Below are 19,642 nucleotides of genomic sequence, written 5' to 3' on the forward strand. Positions count from 1 at the left end.
GGGGGGGGGGGGGGAACACAATATTACAAGATACACTAAAGAATAACATGAAATAAACAGACCGTTGTAATATTACGATGAACCAGCACAATTAAGAAAAACAATATTAGTAAATAATTATAATTAAATATAACATAATTTTGACCCATAAAAGTACAAATAGTGTATAAATATTGTGCTACATTAAAGCTTTTACCTAAGTAAGAAGTATTATCAGCAAATTGTAGCCTACTCATCATGCATATATGGTGCTTCTTAGAGTGATTATTATATTGATGCATATAAATGTAGCCCATTGCATAGTTTGATCTGTAAAGGTGCATCATATCTCATTACCTTTATGGATTGTAACCATGTGTTTGTTGGTGGATGTATATTGTACTATTTTGTGTACATTTATAATCTGCTGTTTATGAATTTTGTAAGAAATGTTGGTTTACTTTACTTTTAGGGCTTTTAAACCTCTAAACAGGGAGGACAGATAAAAGCCTTTTAAACTTTTCCTCAGTCACAGTTTGATCAGTGTGCCCTGTCTCTGTCAAATAAACTAACTAAATGAATAAACTTAAGTTCTCTGGCATCAGTAAAGTCAGTCCTATTTTATTTTAAACTTATAATATGTTTTGTGTCTGAAGTGACCGGTAGTGTAATATAGAGGAGTGAAGAGTGCAGTGTTTCCCTCTGAAATGTAATGAAGTAAAAGTATCAAGTAGAATATTAGAAATTTGAAATTTGTCTGAAGTACAGAACTTGACTAAATGTATTTAGTTACTGCTGATTATTATTAAAAGATAACCATTGAATGATCAGGAAATGTTCTGAGTGGATTGCTCAATAACTCCACATACATGAGAACCTCTTCCAACAGTATTTTATAAATAAAAAATTTGGCATCAAATTTAGTTGAGAACGTTTTTTCTTCTTTGACAAGGACTCTGGCCGTAGAGTAACACGTACTGATGAGTTAGGCTACACTGTCGCATCACAAATGCCACTTTGGAAATAGTTAACATTTCAAAACAATAAATGATCATCTAAGAAATTATGATGCATTGTTGAAGCTTATTCTATCCAACAGTTTATAAAGTACTTATATTATTTACATGTCACGTCAGCTACATCAATAAAAAAGATTCTTATATGCAGCAATCCAGTATCCAGTTAATAACATTATGAAAAGGGCCCTTTTGAAAAGGCTATTTTTATTTTGAAAAGCACATTGTTCTGTTAGTTATGTAGGTTCATAGGCTACATACAGTAGTAATATTGGACCTTTAGCCTGTAGTTGTAATGGAGTATTTATTTACTTTACTTTAGAAATGGTCCTCCATCACTGGCGGTTGGACAGTGAAAATAAAGTATTAGTTCATCTGAATACATGAAACATTCTTGTCAGAGGTTAAAGCAGTTTAACATAATCATTGTAATGGCATTTTTTATTTTCTTATTTTCTTGACAACTGTATGATAATGTTGTTGCAGTGACAACAAAGAGCCAAAAGGATGGTGTGGAGGTCAAACACAGCACACATGGCCTCTGGGAGAAGGCTGTGGCTGCAGCATTTCATTTACAAAATTAAAATAAATTAAAAAAAAAAAAACACCTTCTCATTATGAAAAAGACCTAGTGTCTGAAAATCCAGTGAATTCACACTGATTTCGCCAATTAATGAAGTCATGAAGGGGAGGTGTAGGTGGCAGAGAGTGAAGACAAGCTGTAGGAAGATTTTTTAATCAGGGACACATCACTAAAGGTGGTGGGGGGGGACACACAACACTATCAGGAACTGACAGTGTAAAGTCTGTGTGTTATTGGAGGAAGATTGATACCCGGCATGTTTAAGATTTAACAAATTACGAGCTGGATTCCTTTTCCATCCAAGTTTTATTTCATCGCACCTCACAGTGGGTATAAAAACCACTGCCGGAACGCGCCGACGTCCGCGCTCCTATTGGCTGTCCGCAGCGTCGCTCAGAAGAATGACGATTTTGCTGCTATAAGCAGCTGATGCTGAGGCTACGAACACGGAGCCTCTGAAGAACTGTTGACGGTACATGGATACCCCTCATCGGCGTTATGCCTGCGGATTTGGTCTCATATCCATCCGGAGAATAAGTGAGTAGGATATTTGATCGTGTCACGACGCGCAGGCCTCCCCTCCTCTGTCACTCCACATGATGTTTCTTCGTCTTCCCACATCATCATTTTCATGGGCATGGTGCTCTGTGCTTCACAGATTGACCGTTCTCACCTCACACAGGCGACACATCACATCTGCAGGTAACAAGCGGTTCGTTGGTTTAATGGTTGAAGGGCTACGATGGATTTTTTTTTTCTTTTATCTTTTATGTTTTTCGCGTGCGTGAAATTATGTCTAAATGTGGGTTTATGGGTAAACGCTATTTGTGGATGTTGTTGTGCAACACTGTCGTGAACATGGTCCGTGAACTACGTTATAATGTATGCACTGGTTGCTGTGTAGGCTGAGAAACGCGTGGACAGCGATGGAATGGTGGTGCGCTCCGCAACGCAGCGATGAGAGAGACGCAGTTTCGATGCAGAGAGAGCAGCATTACTACCCTCTCTCTCTTTCTCTCTCTCTTTCTCTCACCTCATGTACACGCGCACACACATACACTCGTGCACGCGGACGCACGCACCTGCCTATTAAATTCACACTCCCAAACTCACTCATTCCCGTGGCTTTCTGTGCATGCAGACACCAACAGGCGTTTGTTGCTAGATGAATGTTTCACTCCATCCTATCAATATTTTGAGGACTTTTCACGGTGCTTTTTGCACCTTGTTTCCATTTAGCAGCTGTCTGTCTGATGGCTGCAAGGAGAAGCAGCAGCTTATCAATAAACAGACTCTCTGCTGGATCCATTTTTCAGGAACATTTTTCCTTCAGAATAGGAAATAACGCATCCTGGTTTTCTCCAGTTGCAGGTTTTTAGGGTCTATTTGCTTATTCAGATAAGATACATCAAGGGTGTAATCACTCCCCAGTGGCAGCACCATATCCTTAAATGACTAGCCATGGATGGCCTCAACATCCACCTTATCTCTTCCCCTGGAAAGACTTCGCTGTGTGGAGTGCACACTGCATAGGAAAACGCCCACACAGGCACATGAGCCAAATCAACATTAAAGTGTTTTTGCACTGCTGAATAAATCAAGTGTTATACAAATGAAGTTGGACTGATATTGTGAGAAGCTTTGATGGTTCCACTCCAACAGCATTCACATTACAAAAGAGGCATTTAATAATCGTGGTCAGTTTTTGGATGTGAGACAGGAGGAGATCTAAGCCTTTGGATATAATTGTTCTGAGCCTTTTTTTGTTTGTTTTCTTCCTAAAACAAAATAATAAGTGTGTGTAAATGTAGAATATGCATCATTTTGATCTCAGGGGATGACCACACGGATGTCTGTTTGTACCAAATTTCATGGAAAACCATCAAATAGTTGTGAAAAAACAAAAACGTTGTCATTAGAGGAAAAAATCAGGGGATCACCAGTAAGATTGATCCTCTGAGGACTGTCAAAATTTTATGGCATCCAATTGTTGCAGAGATATTCCAGTCTGGACCAAAGTTAAATCTGTGTAAATCAGACATGGCTTAAATACTGCTGCCAGTTATTATAGACTGTATTCACTGCTGACCGTCATCCTTGCAGCATCCTCCAGGTTGAATGTGGGGCTGATTGGAACAGAAGGGAGGGTGAGTGTGTGGAAGTCAGGCTTAAGTCATCCATGATTTAAATGTGTCCTCAAGGAAATGCTGCCGTCTTGTACATCTAGGCTACTTGTCCTAGTTAGCCACCATCTGTTCCAGGAGTAGCACCAGCATGCTACCGCCTGTGTAAGGAATGATGGGAAGTTGGACCTTGGAGTGACCCTTCGACAGAATATTTTAACTCCTTGCTTTCTATTTTGTTTCTGATCTTCCAGGTACGGCTGTGCGGAGGTTTGGATAGAAACACGAAACGTGAAACCTCAAGACATGGAATAGAGGGAGTTTGAAGACAACTGAAGCAACTTGAGTCAGATCCATAAATAAAAGAAAGTGACATTTAACACACAAAACAAAAAACGCAAGGCTGGAAGAGAGCTGTAGAGTGAGGAAGAGAGAAGCTGAAGAAGAAGAAGGAGAAGGAGAAGAGGAGTGAAGATGGGGTGTGGTCAGACGCTTGCCACGTTTCTCCTGGACTCTACAGTTCTATCCATCAGCCGTCGGTCAAAGCAGGAGTCTCCTCGCTAAAACCCGAGCAGCACATTTCACCTGCTGGAGGAGTCCCCACCCTTGGTGATGTGATGAATAAGTTTGAAGTCCTTGGCATTGTGGGAGAAGGTGGGTGGTTTTACACAGAAGATTTCAGTGCATGTTTGTAGAACGCAAGGCCTGTACGTACAGTTGTTATCCTACAGTTCTGATCCTGGTGATCAGGGCCACTGAGGTCATAATATTTGTCTGAATCTGGGTGTTTTACCAGCCTATGGTTCAGTTTACATTGTACAGTTGTCATGCACACATCACTGTGGTCAGGTCTTGTATCTCCAACATGTCCAGTACAGAAGGTTTGGAATGGGGTGTGTGAGCATGAGAGGTTGGAGAAGTTTGTCATAGATTAGCATGTAATCCTTCCAGACTGTCCTCACATGGAAAATGACAGAGGCATTTGTTTACCATATATTCTCAAGTAGTTTCCAGAGCTTTTATTTACCGCAACTGCAGAGAAACACAGGCTGTTTTCTGAAACAGGCTTGTATAAGAAAGATATTTACTCCTACATTTCCCAGCTTTATAAGTATATCCTATCAGATTTTAGTAACAAGTCTCCCTGATCTGCTCCCATATAATACTCACCAGCCTCTGCTTCTCTAACAGAAATACAAACTATATTCTCTTACTATTTCCACTTGCTTCCATTTTGCATTTTTCTCAACCATGGTTAAATTACTGTCAGTGAAATTCAACAATTTCAGGATTGGTGTTTCACACTGAAAACCTTCCAGCGGCTCAAAGGGCATGATCCATCCCCATCCTGCTGAGGCTTTTAATCTGCAGGAAGTGTCGGACTGTAACTAAACCATGCTTGGAAAAACAACACAGAAGAAGAGACTGAATTAAAACCAGTGTTTGTGTTTAAAAAAAAAAGAGAAGTAGTTGGACAAGAATTAGTGCCGTGGAAATGCACACTGTGGTAAATTCACCATGAGAGCTGTCCAAGCACAGGTACACGCATGTGACTTTAAAACGAAACGCCGCTGCTCATTTCACATCTTCGGCTAACAGCCAATACAGTTTTCTTTTAATCCTGACAACAATCTTTCCCTAAACGTAACCAAATATTTCTGCCTAAAACTAACCAAACATGAGTCCATAGCAGTAGCAGGTTAGAAAACAAATGTGAAGTCTTATAAGTCTTAAGTAAGGCACTGATAAATGATGTCATCCTGCTGATTGATCACTTAGTTTGGATGATTTATCTGAAAATATGAAACTACTCATATCTGTAGATACTTGTTTTCACTGGACAGTGATGACAGTTTTGCTTTTTGTTAGGCCTATATCTATTTTTTCAGTCAGACTTTTACTTTTAAGACAATGACAAGTTAAACAAATAAAATTATTCAGTATTTCCCCACAATATTATTCCCCTCACAGTGAAACCTTCAACCTTTACCTTTACAGTAAATATCTAAAATGAGGTCATGAGCATCAGCCTCATTTTTGTTTGTGTTACGTTTCCATGTTTGTGTGTGTGTTGTATTTCACTGAGAGTGAAATAAATGAGGGTAAAAATTTAAGTCCAACTGCAAATGACTCTCAGATATTCTACACAAAGGTCCTTCATACATTAAACCGTGCAGCCATGATTTCTTCTTCTACTTCAGTCAGTCAGCAGCATTGTTTATGGCTGATTTCAGTGAGTTGTACTGACATTCATCCCTGCCTTCACTCTAATGTGAGAAGACAGAGCAACCAAGTGTTTATTGTACTGTTGATAATTCTCACTAACTGTGATCTACATCAGTGCTTGTCAGCACACATTAATCAAAAAGTTAGATACACAAAGAACTGCAGTTGCATGATGGGGGATTTTCTCCATAAGAAATTAAGAAATTATGTTTTTGTCTGTTTGACTTGGCAAATGACTCCAAATACCTCAGTTCTTGTGAGCCGCAGCCACCAGTGCTATGAAGAGGAGACCCGTCAGCTTCAGAACGAACCCAGAACACTTTGTTGCTGCAAATAGGAACAAAAGACTGTATCATGGTTGCTGAATTCTTTCAGAATTGACCTAGAATCCAAACAGTTATCTGATTTAAACCACTGACTGCATTTTCCAGTTTCCACCAATTTATCTTCAGCTCACACTTAGTTGAGCTGAGGCTGAAGATAGTTGACTTCTGTCTTCATTTTGTATATACACAGTCTACCTCAAAGTTATTATCAAAGAAACAGATATTTAATATCTAATAAATATAATTTCTGATGCAGTTGCTCAGGTTTAGACTTATAATTCAACCAGAAGGATGTCCATCCAAGTCATCGAAGCTCCAACTGCGGCCATTCCCCTAACTATAGAGAAAATACTGTAAACATGTTTCCCTCTGGAACTCTGGAGCCCATTTCACCAAATTTACAACAGCCAGGCTGCAATTTGCAATGTGGGGTCATTTTCTCTCACAATAGTTTTGACACATTCCAAAAATCAAAACAAACATACTTGTAACCCATGCAAAAGCATGTGAGAGCTCTGCACAGGAGGACTCACAAATTAATCTGCAATTTGCGTGCATAGAAAAATGCTGCAGCCATTTGTGATCTGCGTGGTGCAAATCACCTTTACGAAAAAGCCCCCTGAGTGTCTAAAATAGCTCATTCTTTTTCACAACACTGTCACGGCGCAAGTTTTATCACAGAGCATTTGTTTCATCAGTCTCACTGAAAAGCTGAATTACATTCCTGCAGTTTTCTGTCCATATCAAAAAAACATTGTTGTTTTATCTTGTTTCAGCTTTTCATAGAAAACAATGAAAACACCTTCCAAAGTAAAAGCCATTTAGTTACAGATGCCAGTACAACAGAGGAGAAAGGGTGTGACCTCCGCTCTCCTGAAGACACAAGTTGTAAAAACCTTTAAATCACAGCACAACAAAAAAGTTACAGCTAAAATGCACTGCAAGAAAAACAGATGGATTCTAGCCTCCAAACATGACCGCTATATCCAAAGTAAATATTTCAACTGAGCTATTGCCATTTCTATTCAACCATAGAAATGTCACGAGTAACATTTCTTCATATACATCAGCCATCTGTCACTCAAAGCAGCATGGCCTCCATTATGCATAACTTTAAGCCTGGATGAAAATTCAAATGGATGAGTTACATAAAAATTCACCCTCTGTACAGTTGTCATGAAGGGAAAATTAGCTATGAAACCAAATTTGTTTTATGTAAACATCTCTATTTCTGCTGTAAAGTTGGACATTTTAACATGGGAGTCTATGGAGATTTACTCACTTTTGGAGCCAGCCTCAAGTGGTCATTTTAGGAACTGCAGTTGTCTGCACTTTGTTGACTTTATTTGGTTGCCGCTTGGTCCTGACAATGATTTTCATTTGTAAATTAGTAACATGATAAAACTGGGGAAGGAACAATGACTCCTTATTTACGCACAACATCTCGGATTTTGACCAATTGTGGGGAATAATGCATATTATTACCTTGTTATAATGTTGCCAATATTACAGTAGCAGGGCTAACCTGGTAAGATCATGCATTAGGTGAAAAAAAGGAGGATACAGGCCAGTGGAGACAGGTTTTATACATGTGAGACGATTTGTTTGCTCTTGCCTTGTTCCCCAGTTGAATGAACAGTTTAACCTGGAACAGGCACAAAAGGGAGTGAACACAGAGTGTATAAGATTAGCAGCCTTTTGCTAACCTTAGTATGTTGCATATGTGATTTGAATGGCAACAAAAGCAGTTTGGAAAGATATGGAATTTTTTTTTTTACCACAACCAATGCTCTTGTCTGGCCAACAAGCCTGAAAAACAGACCTGAGATCTGAAATATGGATGATCAACTAAGAACATGACGTGCTTAACAAAGACAGAAAGCTATAGGGACACTGTGTGTGTGTGTGTGTGTGTGTGTGTGTGTGTGTGTGGTTTTAGATATCAAAGGTATAAGTATACGTGTGCATTGAGTGTGTGGGAGAGTACATATGCCTCCCCCTCACCTATTAACTGCTGTTTCTCTGGTGGCTCTCACCTACTGCACTTATTTTTTATGACCATGTTTGTCTAAGGTTTGGGAGGCCAAAACATAATTAAGATGTTGAAAGTTAACAACACATCTCAGGCTCACTTTATTGATATTTTTGTTTGTTTCTCTTGATCTCTCCCTGTCCAGGAGCATATGGAGTGGTGCTCAAGTGCAGGCACAAGGTAAGACAGCATTTCTCATTTCTGATGATCCGACTGTCATTTTTATGAAAATAATTCTGGTTTGCATTATTGTGATACAAAGTTTTTGTGTTCTGGTGTATTTTAATTGAGAGATGGAATGGATGGAATCGTAAATATGCAGACAATTAAACAAAACGAAGGTCTGATTGAGCTTCTAGTTGATTTAGCACTTCATACCTCAGAAAAATACAATGACAAAGAAATTTGCTACAAAGAAATCATACAACCAGTTTCCTTCCATACTGTCACCAGCATTTTTTAATTGATGGTGAATGGCTTCAGCAATGGTGTTTTGCAGCTTTCTACCATAATAAGAGGGATAAATACAACATTAAAGTTTTAGTTTGGGTTATTTGTCACCTGGTTGTATGAGGTAGTTATACACAGTGCAGTAGTTCCGGATCAGAGTGTGGCCAATTTGTGGGGCTTTCAGACAGAACGCGATTTGCGCTGCTCAGGTCAGCACACTGCTTGGAGGATTTGTGGAGGGCAGAGCAAATATAGGAGGAGTTTTCCAACCGTCGTCACTAGGAAGAGGGAATCTCCCGCCTGTTTAGAGTCTATCACTGCCAGCAACAAAAATATTGTATTTTTTCCCATGCTAAGAAGCAAGCGATAGCACTCTGCTAATAATAAGAAGAAGGGGAGCAGCAAGGAAGAGGCTGTGGGGAATTTAGGCTTGTGAAGGAGCTCCGTTTCCACAGTAACAGGTTCAAGTCTACTTTCTGTTTACTTTCCCTGCCTGGCTGGATGCCTCGTTTCTATTGGCTGCGCAGGTGTTCTTCACAGAAACGAACCGTCATGGTGCAGCACAAGCCATTGGAATTAATGGCATAATGGCACAGAAGCTGGCTCATGTTTCAATAGGGACAGTGACTAAAGTGACATCTACGTTTAGATCTATGGGAAAGATGTTGGGAAAAGAGGTCGGAAATTGTGGTCAACAGGGAATCCGATGATTGTGATTCTTGTGCATTAGTGGGATATGTAAGGAAGAACCAAAGAGCAACTCTTCCTCGGTGACTGAGAATGTCAACGCAGGATGTGATCAGACTGTGTTAAAGAGGGGTTGGGGTGCATAAACCCCTCATGACAAATATGAATGCAGATTTGAGAGTTCAGTGGTGCAAAAAACCATATAGACATTGGTCTATAGAGATGTGGAAAAAAGTGATATGGTCAGATGAGTCATCCTTCACCATATTCTCAACAAGTGGGCGAGTGCATGTGTGATGTACCTGAATGCTTGACCCCTACACTGAGTGGATCCGGTGGCTCTGTTATGCTGTTGGGGTTAATTTGCTGTCCACCTATGCTCTAATTAATCAATACAAAGTTGTATCAACTCTATTCTATGCTGCATCATTTCTATCCTGATGGGAGTGGTCTTCCAGGATGACAATGCCTCCATCCACAAGGCAGAAAGGGTCGCTGACTGGTTTAATGAGCATGAAAATGGTGTGAATCATATGCTATGACCTTTGCGTCTCATCAGATCTCAACCCAAATGAACACCTATAGCAGATTTTGGACCTATGTGTAAGACATCACTCTCCACCACAATCATCAAAAAACCAAATCAGGAAATATGTTTTGGATGAATGGTGTTCATCCCTCCAGTAGAGTTCAGACACTTGTTGAATCAATACCAAGGCACACTGAAGCTGTTCTGGCAGCACGTGGAGGCCCAACACTTTATTAAAACACTTTATGTTGGTTTTTCCATAAATATACCACCCGTCTGTACGTCACATTGTATGCATGAATCTGAATTTTAACTGACGAAGACTGATGTATAATGTGGGTTCCAATGGTAGTTCTTCGACAAAGTATTTAAATTTATGCCATTAATGTACTTGGTATGCATGAAAGCAAGGCCTGCTGGTGTGACTCATCCAGCAGAGCTTTCCATACGTGACTACATGTTTCCCAGCTCATGTATTGCTTTATCCCGTATCTGAACTCACTTGCTGTTTCTCTGCAGTGTGTTTATTGATCAAAGCAATGTTCCCGACCTGTGGTGTTCGAAGTTGCTAAGTGGAAAAAAAAAATTATAAATTATAAATGCTAAAACTTAGTGTAACAGTAGCACAAGTAGAGTCAAAGTGAGCAAACAGTCAGTCACACAGACATAGCCAGGGCTATATAAAGTTTGCTGAAATTAACCACAATAAGCTATAATGGTCATATCAAAGTAGGGCTGTCAGACTAAAATTGAATGATTGGAAAAACAAGAATATATCTAACACAACCCATGTAGCATAATCCTGAAATATGTTTTTGAATTAATGTTGTTTTGTCCATTTGCGTTACCTCCGCCGCTTAACTAGAGTGCCATTCTAATGTTACTGTAAGGTAGTTGTAAAGTTACCCAACAGGCTCACCTCTGACGATTTTCCACACATTACTTCAAATGGTTTTGTGTCATACTCGTTCAATACAGCTCTCTGGTTCTCTCCATTATCCATTAGCTAGAGAAGGGCAGGAGTCTTCAGGGCAACAGGGCATGCAGGCCAGCACACTGTACTAGAGAACATGACATGGCTGGTTGAACTTATACACTGTGAATTTGAACAAATCATCACTGATCAGTTTGTTTTGGGTGTAGGGTTTTCCATTTTTCTTTTCATTTAGATTTTTGGATATATTCAGTTTGCTCATCTTGGCATTTTCCATCAACACCAATCTGATGTCCTGCCTTGATCATACAGGAATGGGGTTAAGGACAGATTACTGCAGCTGTTATTAGCACCTGTATTCAGGCCTTCATTAATAAAGTGGTGTTAACTAAGAGTTTAATCTCACTAAGAGCAGCAGTTACTGCAAAGGTGATCAACATCATCATCATCATCATCAACAATCAGTCTCTGTCATAATTTATCATAGAACTGGGTATGACACAGTTTACATATGAAATTGATTAATCCTCATATTGCTTGATGAAATATATTAAGTAAATTAGAATATCAGCGGTCAAAAATAAACCGTTTACGGCACACAGAAATAGTGATTAATCAAAGAAAAGTAAGAAATCAGGGGGCTTTTTGGCTCAAGATCCTAAATAACTCAGTTTATCAGTGGCCACCAGTTTTAATAATTTCAACTCTGTGTCTGACAAATTCCAAATCACTAGAATCAGTTCATTAAATAGATTTGTTTGAAAGATTAATTCACTTCGGAGCTTGACCAGAGCTCCGACTCATGATCCCTGGCTTCCAGAACCGGATGTGCTGTCGTTTTGACAAACACGGCAAACTCCCTTTATAATTCTTAATGTTTTAAAAGTTTCCTCACTGAATATTAGGGATGAACGCCGGTTATTAATGACCTGTAAGTCTTTTTAACTGATGACTCTTGAACTTGCTGGGCCTGATTTGTCACACTCACTCTTGAGACAGTTTCAGTGAGTGATAGTCACCGGCTCACCATTTCCTCCTCGCCCCAGTGAAAGGAGCTGACATAATCTTCAGCCAGAACCGCCTAATATAAAATCATATTAAGTTCAGTAGGCTACTTGATCTAGAAGCCTGTATATTAAAAGTTTTGTTTTGCCCTGTCTGAGGACTACGAACAGTTATTTAGTACTGGATTGGTATTATTTTTTCAGTTTTTGTCATTTTTTGCTCTGCTATTCATCCTAATTGTAGCTATGCACATATTCTGCTGACATGTATATTTAGTTGTTATTTATATTTATTGCTGTAATTCATACTTTTTAATGCTATTCATAGTTTTGTTGACATTCATATATATTTGTTCTGACACAATTTTTTTTGTTCTGCATTTATCACTCACTCATAATTTGTTCTATTGCTTCTTGTTTCTCATGGCGTTTTGTGATGTGTTGTTCTATTGCTGCTGTGCCAAAGTAATTTCCCCCCGGAATCAACAAAGGACATACCTAGACTTGGACTGCAAACGAAATTACCTGAATCACTCGCTGAGGGAGTAAGTGTATCTCTACGAACAATCACATTCGTTTGCATCAATTGAACTAGGTAGAGGAATACTCTCACTCACTGACTGACTGAGTCGAGTGTCCCTCAGTGAGTGAGTGTATCCCTGCGAACCAATCACATTCAATGATTTGAATTCGCTCACTTAGCGAGTGTATCCCTACACGTTTCCCCGCCACTGACTGAGAGCTCAACTGAACTGAAAAATGAACAGATTGGGAACAGGAAGTGACTTAATTCAGATTGTTCACCCTAAAGATTTGAACAAATCATTCGCGAATGACATTCCACTACAAAGAGCCCAGGAGAAGAGCCCGATCAGAAGGATGAACCAGAACGAATTCAACATGCTTCATCGTTACAGATGAGAACAAATCACAACACCATAGTTGCAATTTTCACACATAAATGAACAACAATTTAAAAGTGAATTGATTTAAAGGAGCTATGTGTAAGTTTTGTTATTGCTACATTGCCAACGTTAGCATTAAAAGCTTTTTACTTACCAGTCTAGACAAAACGTTGCATTCAGCATCAAACTTCATTCCATTACTTGCAAAGAGCAACACTGTCTATGGGAAAAAAGAATAGTGTCTGAATATGTCACAGACATGAAAAAATATAAGTATATTTTTTAACCATTTTAGCAGCTGTATGTGGAGACAGTGGCATTTTAGTGAATTTTTCTGTCAGACATAAATCAGGAAAAGAAATACAAAATTCCAAAAACCTGCAAACTCTATGTAGCAAGATAGAGCTGGCAATAGCAGCGACGCAGCAGACACACAGCCGGTGTGAACATTCGTGCGAGCCGCAGCAGGTCAGTAAAGCAGCCGTCACTCACATGCAACTCAGCCGGTGTGTTCCTGGCGTCAGGCAAGTAAATCATCCTGGAACTTTAAAAGTAACCATTTTTTTTTATATTGCAAGAGCAAATTAAATAAGTTGTCAATTAACATTTTGATGACACGTTCAACATTAAGATTTGCAACTCGGTGCTGCAAATTTCTGATAAAGGTGAAATGTGTCTCATCATAAATCATTGTGGTGGCACAGAGATGCCCCAGTCTAGAGATCATATTCTCCAGACCTAAAAGGAACATGATTGTTTGGTACAAGACCCCAACAAAAAATTGCATCATTATCATATATTTTATCATATTTTTTCAGTAAAAATGAAATGCAAAAATTTCCATTTCAACTGAAATCATGCAATCACAATATCTGCCAAAGTAATCGCAATATGATTTTTTTTTCATATCGTTCAACCCTATTAACAATGATTAACTTTGTATTAAAAAGTTTAATAGATTAATAAAACTTTGAGTCTTATTTTGCAGATAGACCCACACTCTATATCTTCACTCATCTATAGATTGTACATATACATAGAATAGAATTCTCATTAATGAATCATGGAATCACGTTAACGCTACTGAACTGATCAAACTGAGCCACAGTGAACTACATTAATTGAACTGTTCTGTAGTAAAAAAAAAACAACTCATCTGTGTGGATAGAGCAACATGTTCTGGTTTGATATTTAGTACAATTTTGTTCCTTCTGTCAGTACATTTATAAAATAATGCGTTTGTGGAAAAACACCTAACTCTGCACACAGAGCGAGAGAGGACTACTGTAGGAGGAGTGAAAGTCGCAGCATAATCAAGAAGAGAAGAGAGCGTACAGTTAGGGATGGAAAGGCATTTTTAAATGTTTAATGCTGCTGCTATTCTAATGTGTTTCTGACAGGATTTACATAAAAAAATAGAAAATCTTATTTATTTTTTGGTCAACATTATTGTTTTCCTTATTGTACCCAATTTTATGTGGAAATGAAATGTAAAATGAAGTTCAAAGAGCCTGTGCTAAATAGCAAACAAATGTAGGTTAATACTAACAACACTGTGTGAGAGATGAAGAGGAAATTAAACTAAACTGGGGTTAAACCAGTACGAGTTTGCGTTTCTAAATTTAAAACAGATTTGTTCATTACTCTGAGTGCTTGGTGTTTGTCCTGTGGTCCCTTTTCCTGTATGTTCCATTTGTGCATGTTCTTTCAAAGCTACACTTCATGAAAATTTTAAAAGAGGCATAAATTATATACAATGAGTGAAATTCTAAATATGCAAATGCTTGCATTCTGGAGCCATGAACAAAATGACATGGTAAGCATATGATGGTTAGGGAGGAAGCTGTAGCCTAACAGAAGCAGATAAAGGCTAAACTAAAACACAATCTGCATTATTGGACATGTTAAAATACAGAATGCATGAGACAGTGAATGTGGAGATTGGCTGGCACATTTCCCATTCCCTCTGCCTGTTGTGTGGGGAAGACTTAAGTGTCTGTGCTCTGATTAAGGTCTTTGTTAGCAACAGTGATGTGCTGCATTTCTCTATCAACACAAGTTTAGACAGGAACAAATATCCATTGCATGCACATTTTACTTGCTGTGTTATTGTCAGAAATATAATTTGGGACAGACGGGAGTCAGAATCTCTTCATGTGTGCTTGTTTGCAGAGCTAACCATGGCTACCTGCACAGATGACTAATCTGTCTAAACACTTTACTTGGCTTGCTGATTGTTATTTGTATGCAATAGCTAATATGGGTTATTTTGGTGAGAGAGAAAGCGAGCGAGTGAGAAAGACTGAGCAGGCGAGACAGAATCTTCTAGTTATTGATTAGGACCTCTATTCTGTCTCCAGGAGATACGTCATGTTGTTCAGCTACTGCATGAAAGATGCAAGCAGAGGCTGTAGGGCTACTCAATCAGTTAAATATATGACACATCTAAATGAAATATGATTTAAAAAAATCTGAATATATTCCAAATTGGACAGATCTCTTACGTGACCTTACTTTACTGTAAAGTTAAATAAACAGCTCTCTTTTGAGTTTGCCAACTAGAGCAAAAATAAATATGTAAAGGACTATTCTAATTAAACACCTCCAACCAAAGAACTTTTAATGTGGTTAAAGCATTCTGGTAAAGTGGTCTGCATTTATCTTTAAATTACAATAGGTGATTCTCACATTATCTGTTGTGTCTTAGTAAGGTGTTGTTCCACCTTGAGCCTCTAGAGCAGCTTCAGTGTGCCTTAGCATTGAATTTACAAATCTACTGGAGAAATGAACACCATTCTTCCAAAAGATATCACCTCATTTGGTGTTTTGATGATGGTAGTAGAGAGCACTTTCTAAGATCTCACATTGGTGCTCAGTTGGGTTGAGATCTGGTGACTGTGAAAGCCATTAGCGATGGATTGATGAAGCCTTTTGAAGCATTGAGGCTTTCAAGCCCACTGTGTTGAAAGTGTTCCATTGGGACACATAGAAATACCACCATAAACACTGTGTCAACAAGTGCCTCCATAACTTAGCTTTGAACATTTGAATTCATAACGTCTTCATGCTGGAGACAACAACAAAGCTCCCATCTTAACACAAAGCTTACACATTTCAAGTATCCTTTCCTTGGCTTGAAGTTACTAAGAAGTGACACATGACACGTTTCCCACTTATATAACAGTATAGGGGATTCATTTTCACATGTAGAGCCAGAAACTCAGACCATGGCTTTTTAGCTTTGCTGCAAGAGAGCAGTTATTTTTACTTTTCTCAGCTGGAAGCAGGGCAAAAGAGAAAAGGGTGGCAAAGGGAGAGAGGGAGAGAGAGAGAGTGAAGTAACATGTGAGTGTGTGTGTGATGGAGAGGAGGAGATGCAGGGGGAGGTATTGAATACGGAGACTATGTTGATGGTAAATGGGTCACCCTGTTAGGAGACTACAGCAGACCTGTAAACCGTTGAGGGAATCATAGGAAGATAAGACTGGAGACTCCAAGCACCTGGATAAAACCCAGCCAGATGATTCAGTGGAGACTGACTGTACTACAAAGAAATGAAATGCTATTTAAATGTGTGTTCCTGTATAAATTATGTATACTTTCCAGTACAGTATGTGTTTGATGGAACATTTAATTAGTCAAGCGAATGTGTGCCAGCGCTTGTGCAATGTTCTGCCACTTTATGCAAGTGTTGTATTAGCGTATGTGGGTGTGTGTATGGAGGCTTATGTGATATCTTGAATTTGTGTTTTAGGAGTGACAATAGCACAACCTACACGCTAGCCAGTGTTTCCTGGTTCCTATACAGTATTTCTATGCAGTATTGTAGTTCTGACATGACTTGTTAATTAATTACCAGTAGTTGATCAACAGAAAATTCATTAGCGACTCTTTGATAATTGAGTATTTGTTTGAGCAGTTTGTTGAGTAAAAACATTAATCATTTGCTGTTTAAAGATTCTCACCTTTGTTTAATTTTATTCACGTTTGTTTAATTAAGTCTTTGTAAATGGAATACAAATGTGGTGTTTACTGTTAATCAAGCAATGCAAGTAATTTGAAGCCATCACCTTGGGCTCTGGTTGCTTTTGATAGCCTTTTTTTTTTTTTTTAATTTTCAACCGCATGGTTCTCAAAAAATAATTCACAGACGATACTAATCAGCGATGAAAATGATCAATTGCTTCTGCTTTAAATGTGGTTTTGCCACAGTTTCAGATGCAAACTTCAATCTTGACTTCATATTTGAAGAGCAAAAGGTCATTAGTGTGGTAGCTAACAGGCAATGTGGATGAAGTCCTTTATCCTGGTTTATGCCATTTTAAATCACTATGTATCAAGATCAATTAACACTGATAGTAAATGATATCGCAAAATTTCTGGAAAAGTGAGTGGCCCTGGAAATTGTTCAAAAAACTTCACCATTGATGCAAAAAATCATCTTTCTATGTATATCATTTTATCGCTGTCACATTTGTTCTTGCAAGACTCATCACTTCCAAATTATGACTTGGTGCCTCATGCTTCCTTGTTCTCTTGAATTTTCTGTTGACAACAGTGTTAATTTGGCACCTGATTTTGGTTTAGTTTTAGGTTTAGACATTTTAGTCCAGTTTTCATCAGTGAAATTTAAGTCTCATTTTTGTGATGCATTGTTAAATTCTATATCTTCTTAGCATTTTGAGGCTGCAGCTGTCACTGAAAGCTAAATTTACTGCTTTCTATTGTGTAGTAGGCTATTATATTGGGAGTGGTGAATTAGTCAACAAGGGAGTGATTTGGTCAGAGCCTTAGTCTCGCTTACGTCATGGATTAAAGGTCCTCAACAAATATTTTCTATCATTGTTTTTTTTTACGAAAGGTTTACTTTATGTCAGTGGTGCTCTTTACTTGATAGCTATAGCGGTCTTTCATTGGATATTCAAGTGAAACCTCATTGTGTCTGTGTGTTTGCAACAGAGAATCCATTAGTTGGTTGTACTGTAAGTTGGATCACTGTTGTGTAATTGAGAGAACCAGTATGGACCAGACTGGACATGTACCGAGTTTCTTATGTTTTCAGGGTGTCTGTCTATCTGTCTATCCGTACATGTGTACATTTGTCCGTTCCATTCTCGTAAGCGTGAAATCCCAGTAACGTCTTAAGGGAATTTCTTCATATTTGGCACAAACATTCACTTGGACTAAAGGATGAACTGGTTAATTTTGTTGGTCAAAGGTCAAGGTCACTGTAATCTCTCAAAACATGGTTTTGGCTTCATGAATATGATATTTAAAGGCCACCTTGAGGACCTCAAGGTGACCATATAATTGGACGAAGATGAACTTTTAGTGGGCAAAAGTCAAGTTCAAGGTCATAGTGAACGCATGTTCTTGTGCGATATATCAGTGAATTTCATTACATCTGGCACATACATTTACTTGGGCTCAATGAAGAACTCATTAGCATTTGGTGGTCAAAGGTCACTGTGACCTGACAAAACACATTTTTGGCCAGAATTCATACTCTAATTATGACACAATTTAAATATATATCTAGCATTTTATCTGTTGTGCAGGCAAGTTTTGTACATATACTTAAGGTGCATATAAATACTGTACATACACACATATGCATACGAATGCACATGTATTCCAAAAGACGGCTACAAAAAGATAACCATAAAAACCGTGATAAAATGAAAAACAAAAATACAAAAAATAAAAGCGAAACAAATAAAGAATTGAGGAGCCAGAAGGAAACAGAAAAATCATAATAGTCAAAAAAGGGGTTTTTGAGAGTGAAACTGAGCACGAGTTAAGCACAGGACCATGAGTATAAGAAAGAGTGAAAACTATTCACCATATTCACAACTATATTCATCATTACATAGAAACATACAAGAAAAATGGAGGAAAAAAGAGGCACTTAAGGAAAAACATTCGGTCCTATACCTGCCCCCTTTAATGAGGCCCAATTATAAATAATTCCTACTTTTCCTATTTTGCATAATAATAATGGCCTCTATTTACTGTAATAAATTAATATTAAAAGATAAGTGGGTGTTAAAAAACTGCATCAACATTTCTATGACACAGTATATGGTGTTCTGCTATTTATTATGCCATCTATGGCTGATGCTTCTGTGGGAAAAAGTGAAACATTCAAGCCTTATTCTTTTGTGCAATGTGACAATCAGGACCTGCTCTTGACATCAGCAGAAAATTGGAAAGCCTGACGCTATTTTTAGGTGTGCTGACTTAACAGTGGCTCAAAAGGTAAATCAGTGGGGGTCAGAAGCACCACACATGAGCACGAGCATCATCAGCACATTGCAAGGTGCTGCCACGGAGCTTGAATTGTCACATGTGCTGTATAGGTGCTGGTATGTGTGTTTTTTATTTTGCCTGCAGTAAATTACAGTAATTCTCTTAGTTTGTTATTCAGATTCTTCACTGGAAACTAAAACTTATCAAGATTAAGTTCTGCTACAGCTGTAAATCCATGTTGTTTAATTTCCTTGGACTCTCATGTGAAAATCTCTAAACACACAACTTTGTATTTAAAAATTGTGTGCAGTCAAACAATTGGCTTGTGTGAGTGAAAGCACTGGCGGTGACGTGCGGCTCCTTGTCGTGTGGCCTCTTCTTGACACTGAGGCTGACTCTGTTTTCTGACTCTCCGTAAACAAAAGGACAATAGAAGGACATGAGAGTAGCAGAGGACAGATGGAGACTGGTCTTTATGCTATAATTCCCTCTGGATCACTGTCCTCACCCACTCAAGCCTCAAGGTCCAGCTCTGATGTTGTGTACACGGGTTTCCCATCTAATCAAGGTGGGCAAACGATGTCATGATAGCAAATAGA

The 19,642-nt window shown here is 38.5% G+C and overlaps 1 protein-coding gene across 5 annotated transcripts in view; it reads left to right on the forward strand.

Moving 5' to 3' along the window:
- Positions 1-1,798: 1,798 nt before the first annotated feature.
- cdkl5 (cyclin dependent kinase like 5) overlaps positions 1,799-19,642 on the forward strand; it is a 42,502-nt gene continuing 24,658 nt past the window's right edge. For 2 of the 5 annotated variants that reach the window (XM_056378920.1, XM_056378938.1), the window contains exons 1-3: positions 1,799-2,115; positions 3,956-4,355; positions 8,431-8,465. In XM_056378920.1, the coding sequence (XP_056234895.1) occupies positions 4,319-4,355; positions 8,431-8,465 (72 nt within the window). In that variant the 5' untranslated portion in view covers positions 1,799-2,115; positions 3,956-4,318. The other 3 variants (XM_056378901.1, XM_056378928.1, XM_056378910.1) reach the window with 3 other exon arrangements.

The sequence above is a fragment of the Seriola aureovittata genome, chromosome 1, assembly GCF_021018895.1.
Source record: "Seriola aureovittata isolate HTS-2021-v1 ecotype China chromosome 1, ASM2101889v1, whole genome shotgun sequence".
Lineage (NCBI taxonomy): Eukaryota > Metazoa > Chordata > Actinopteri > Carangiformes > Carangidae > Seriola > Seriola aureovittata.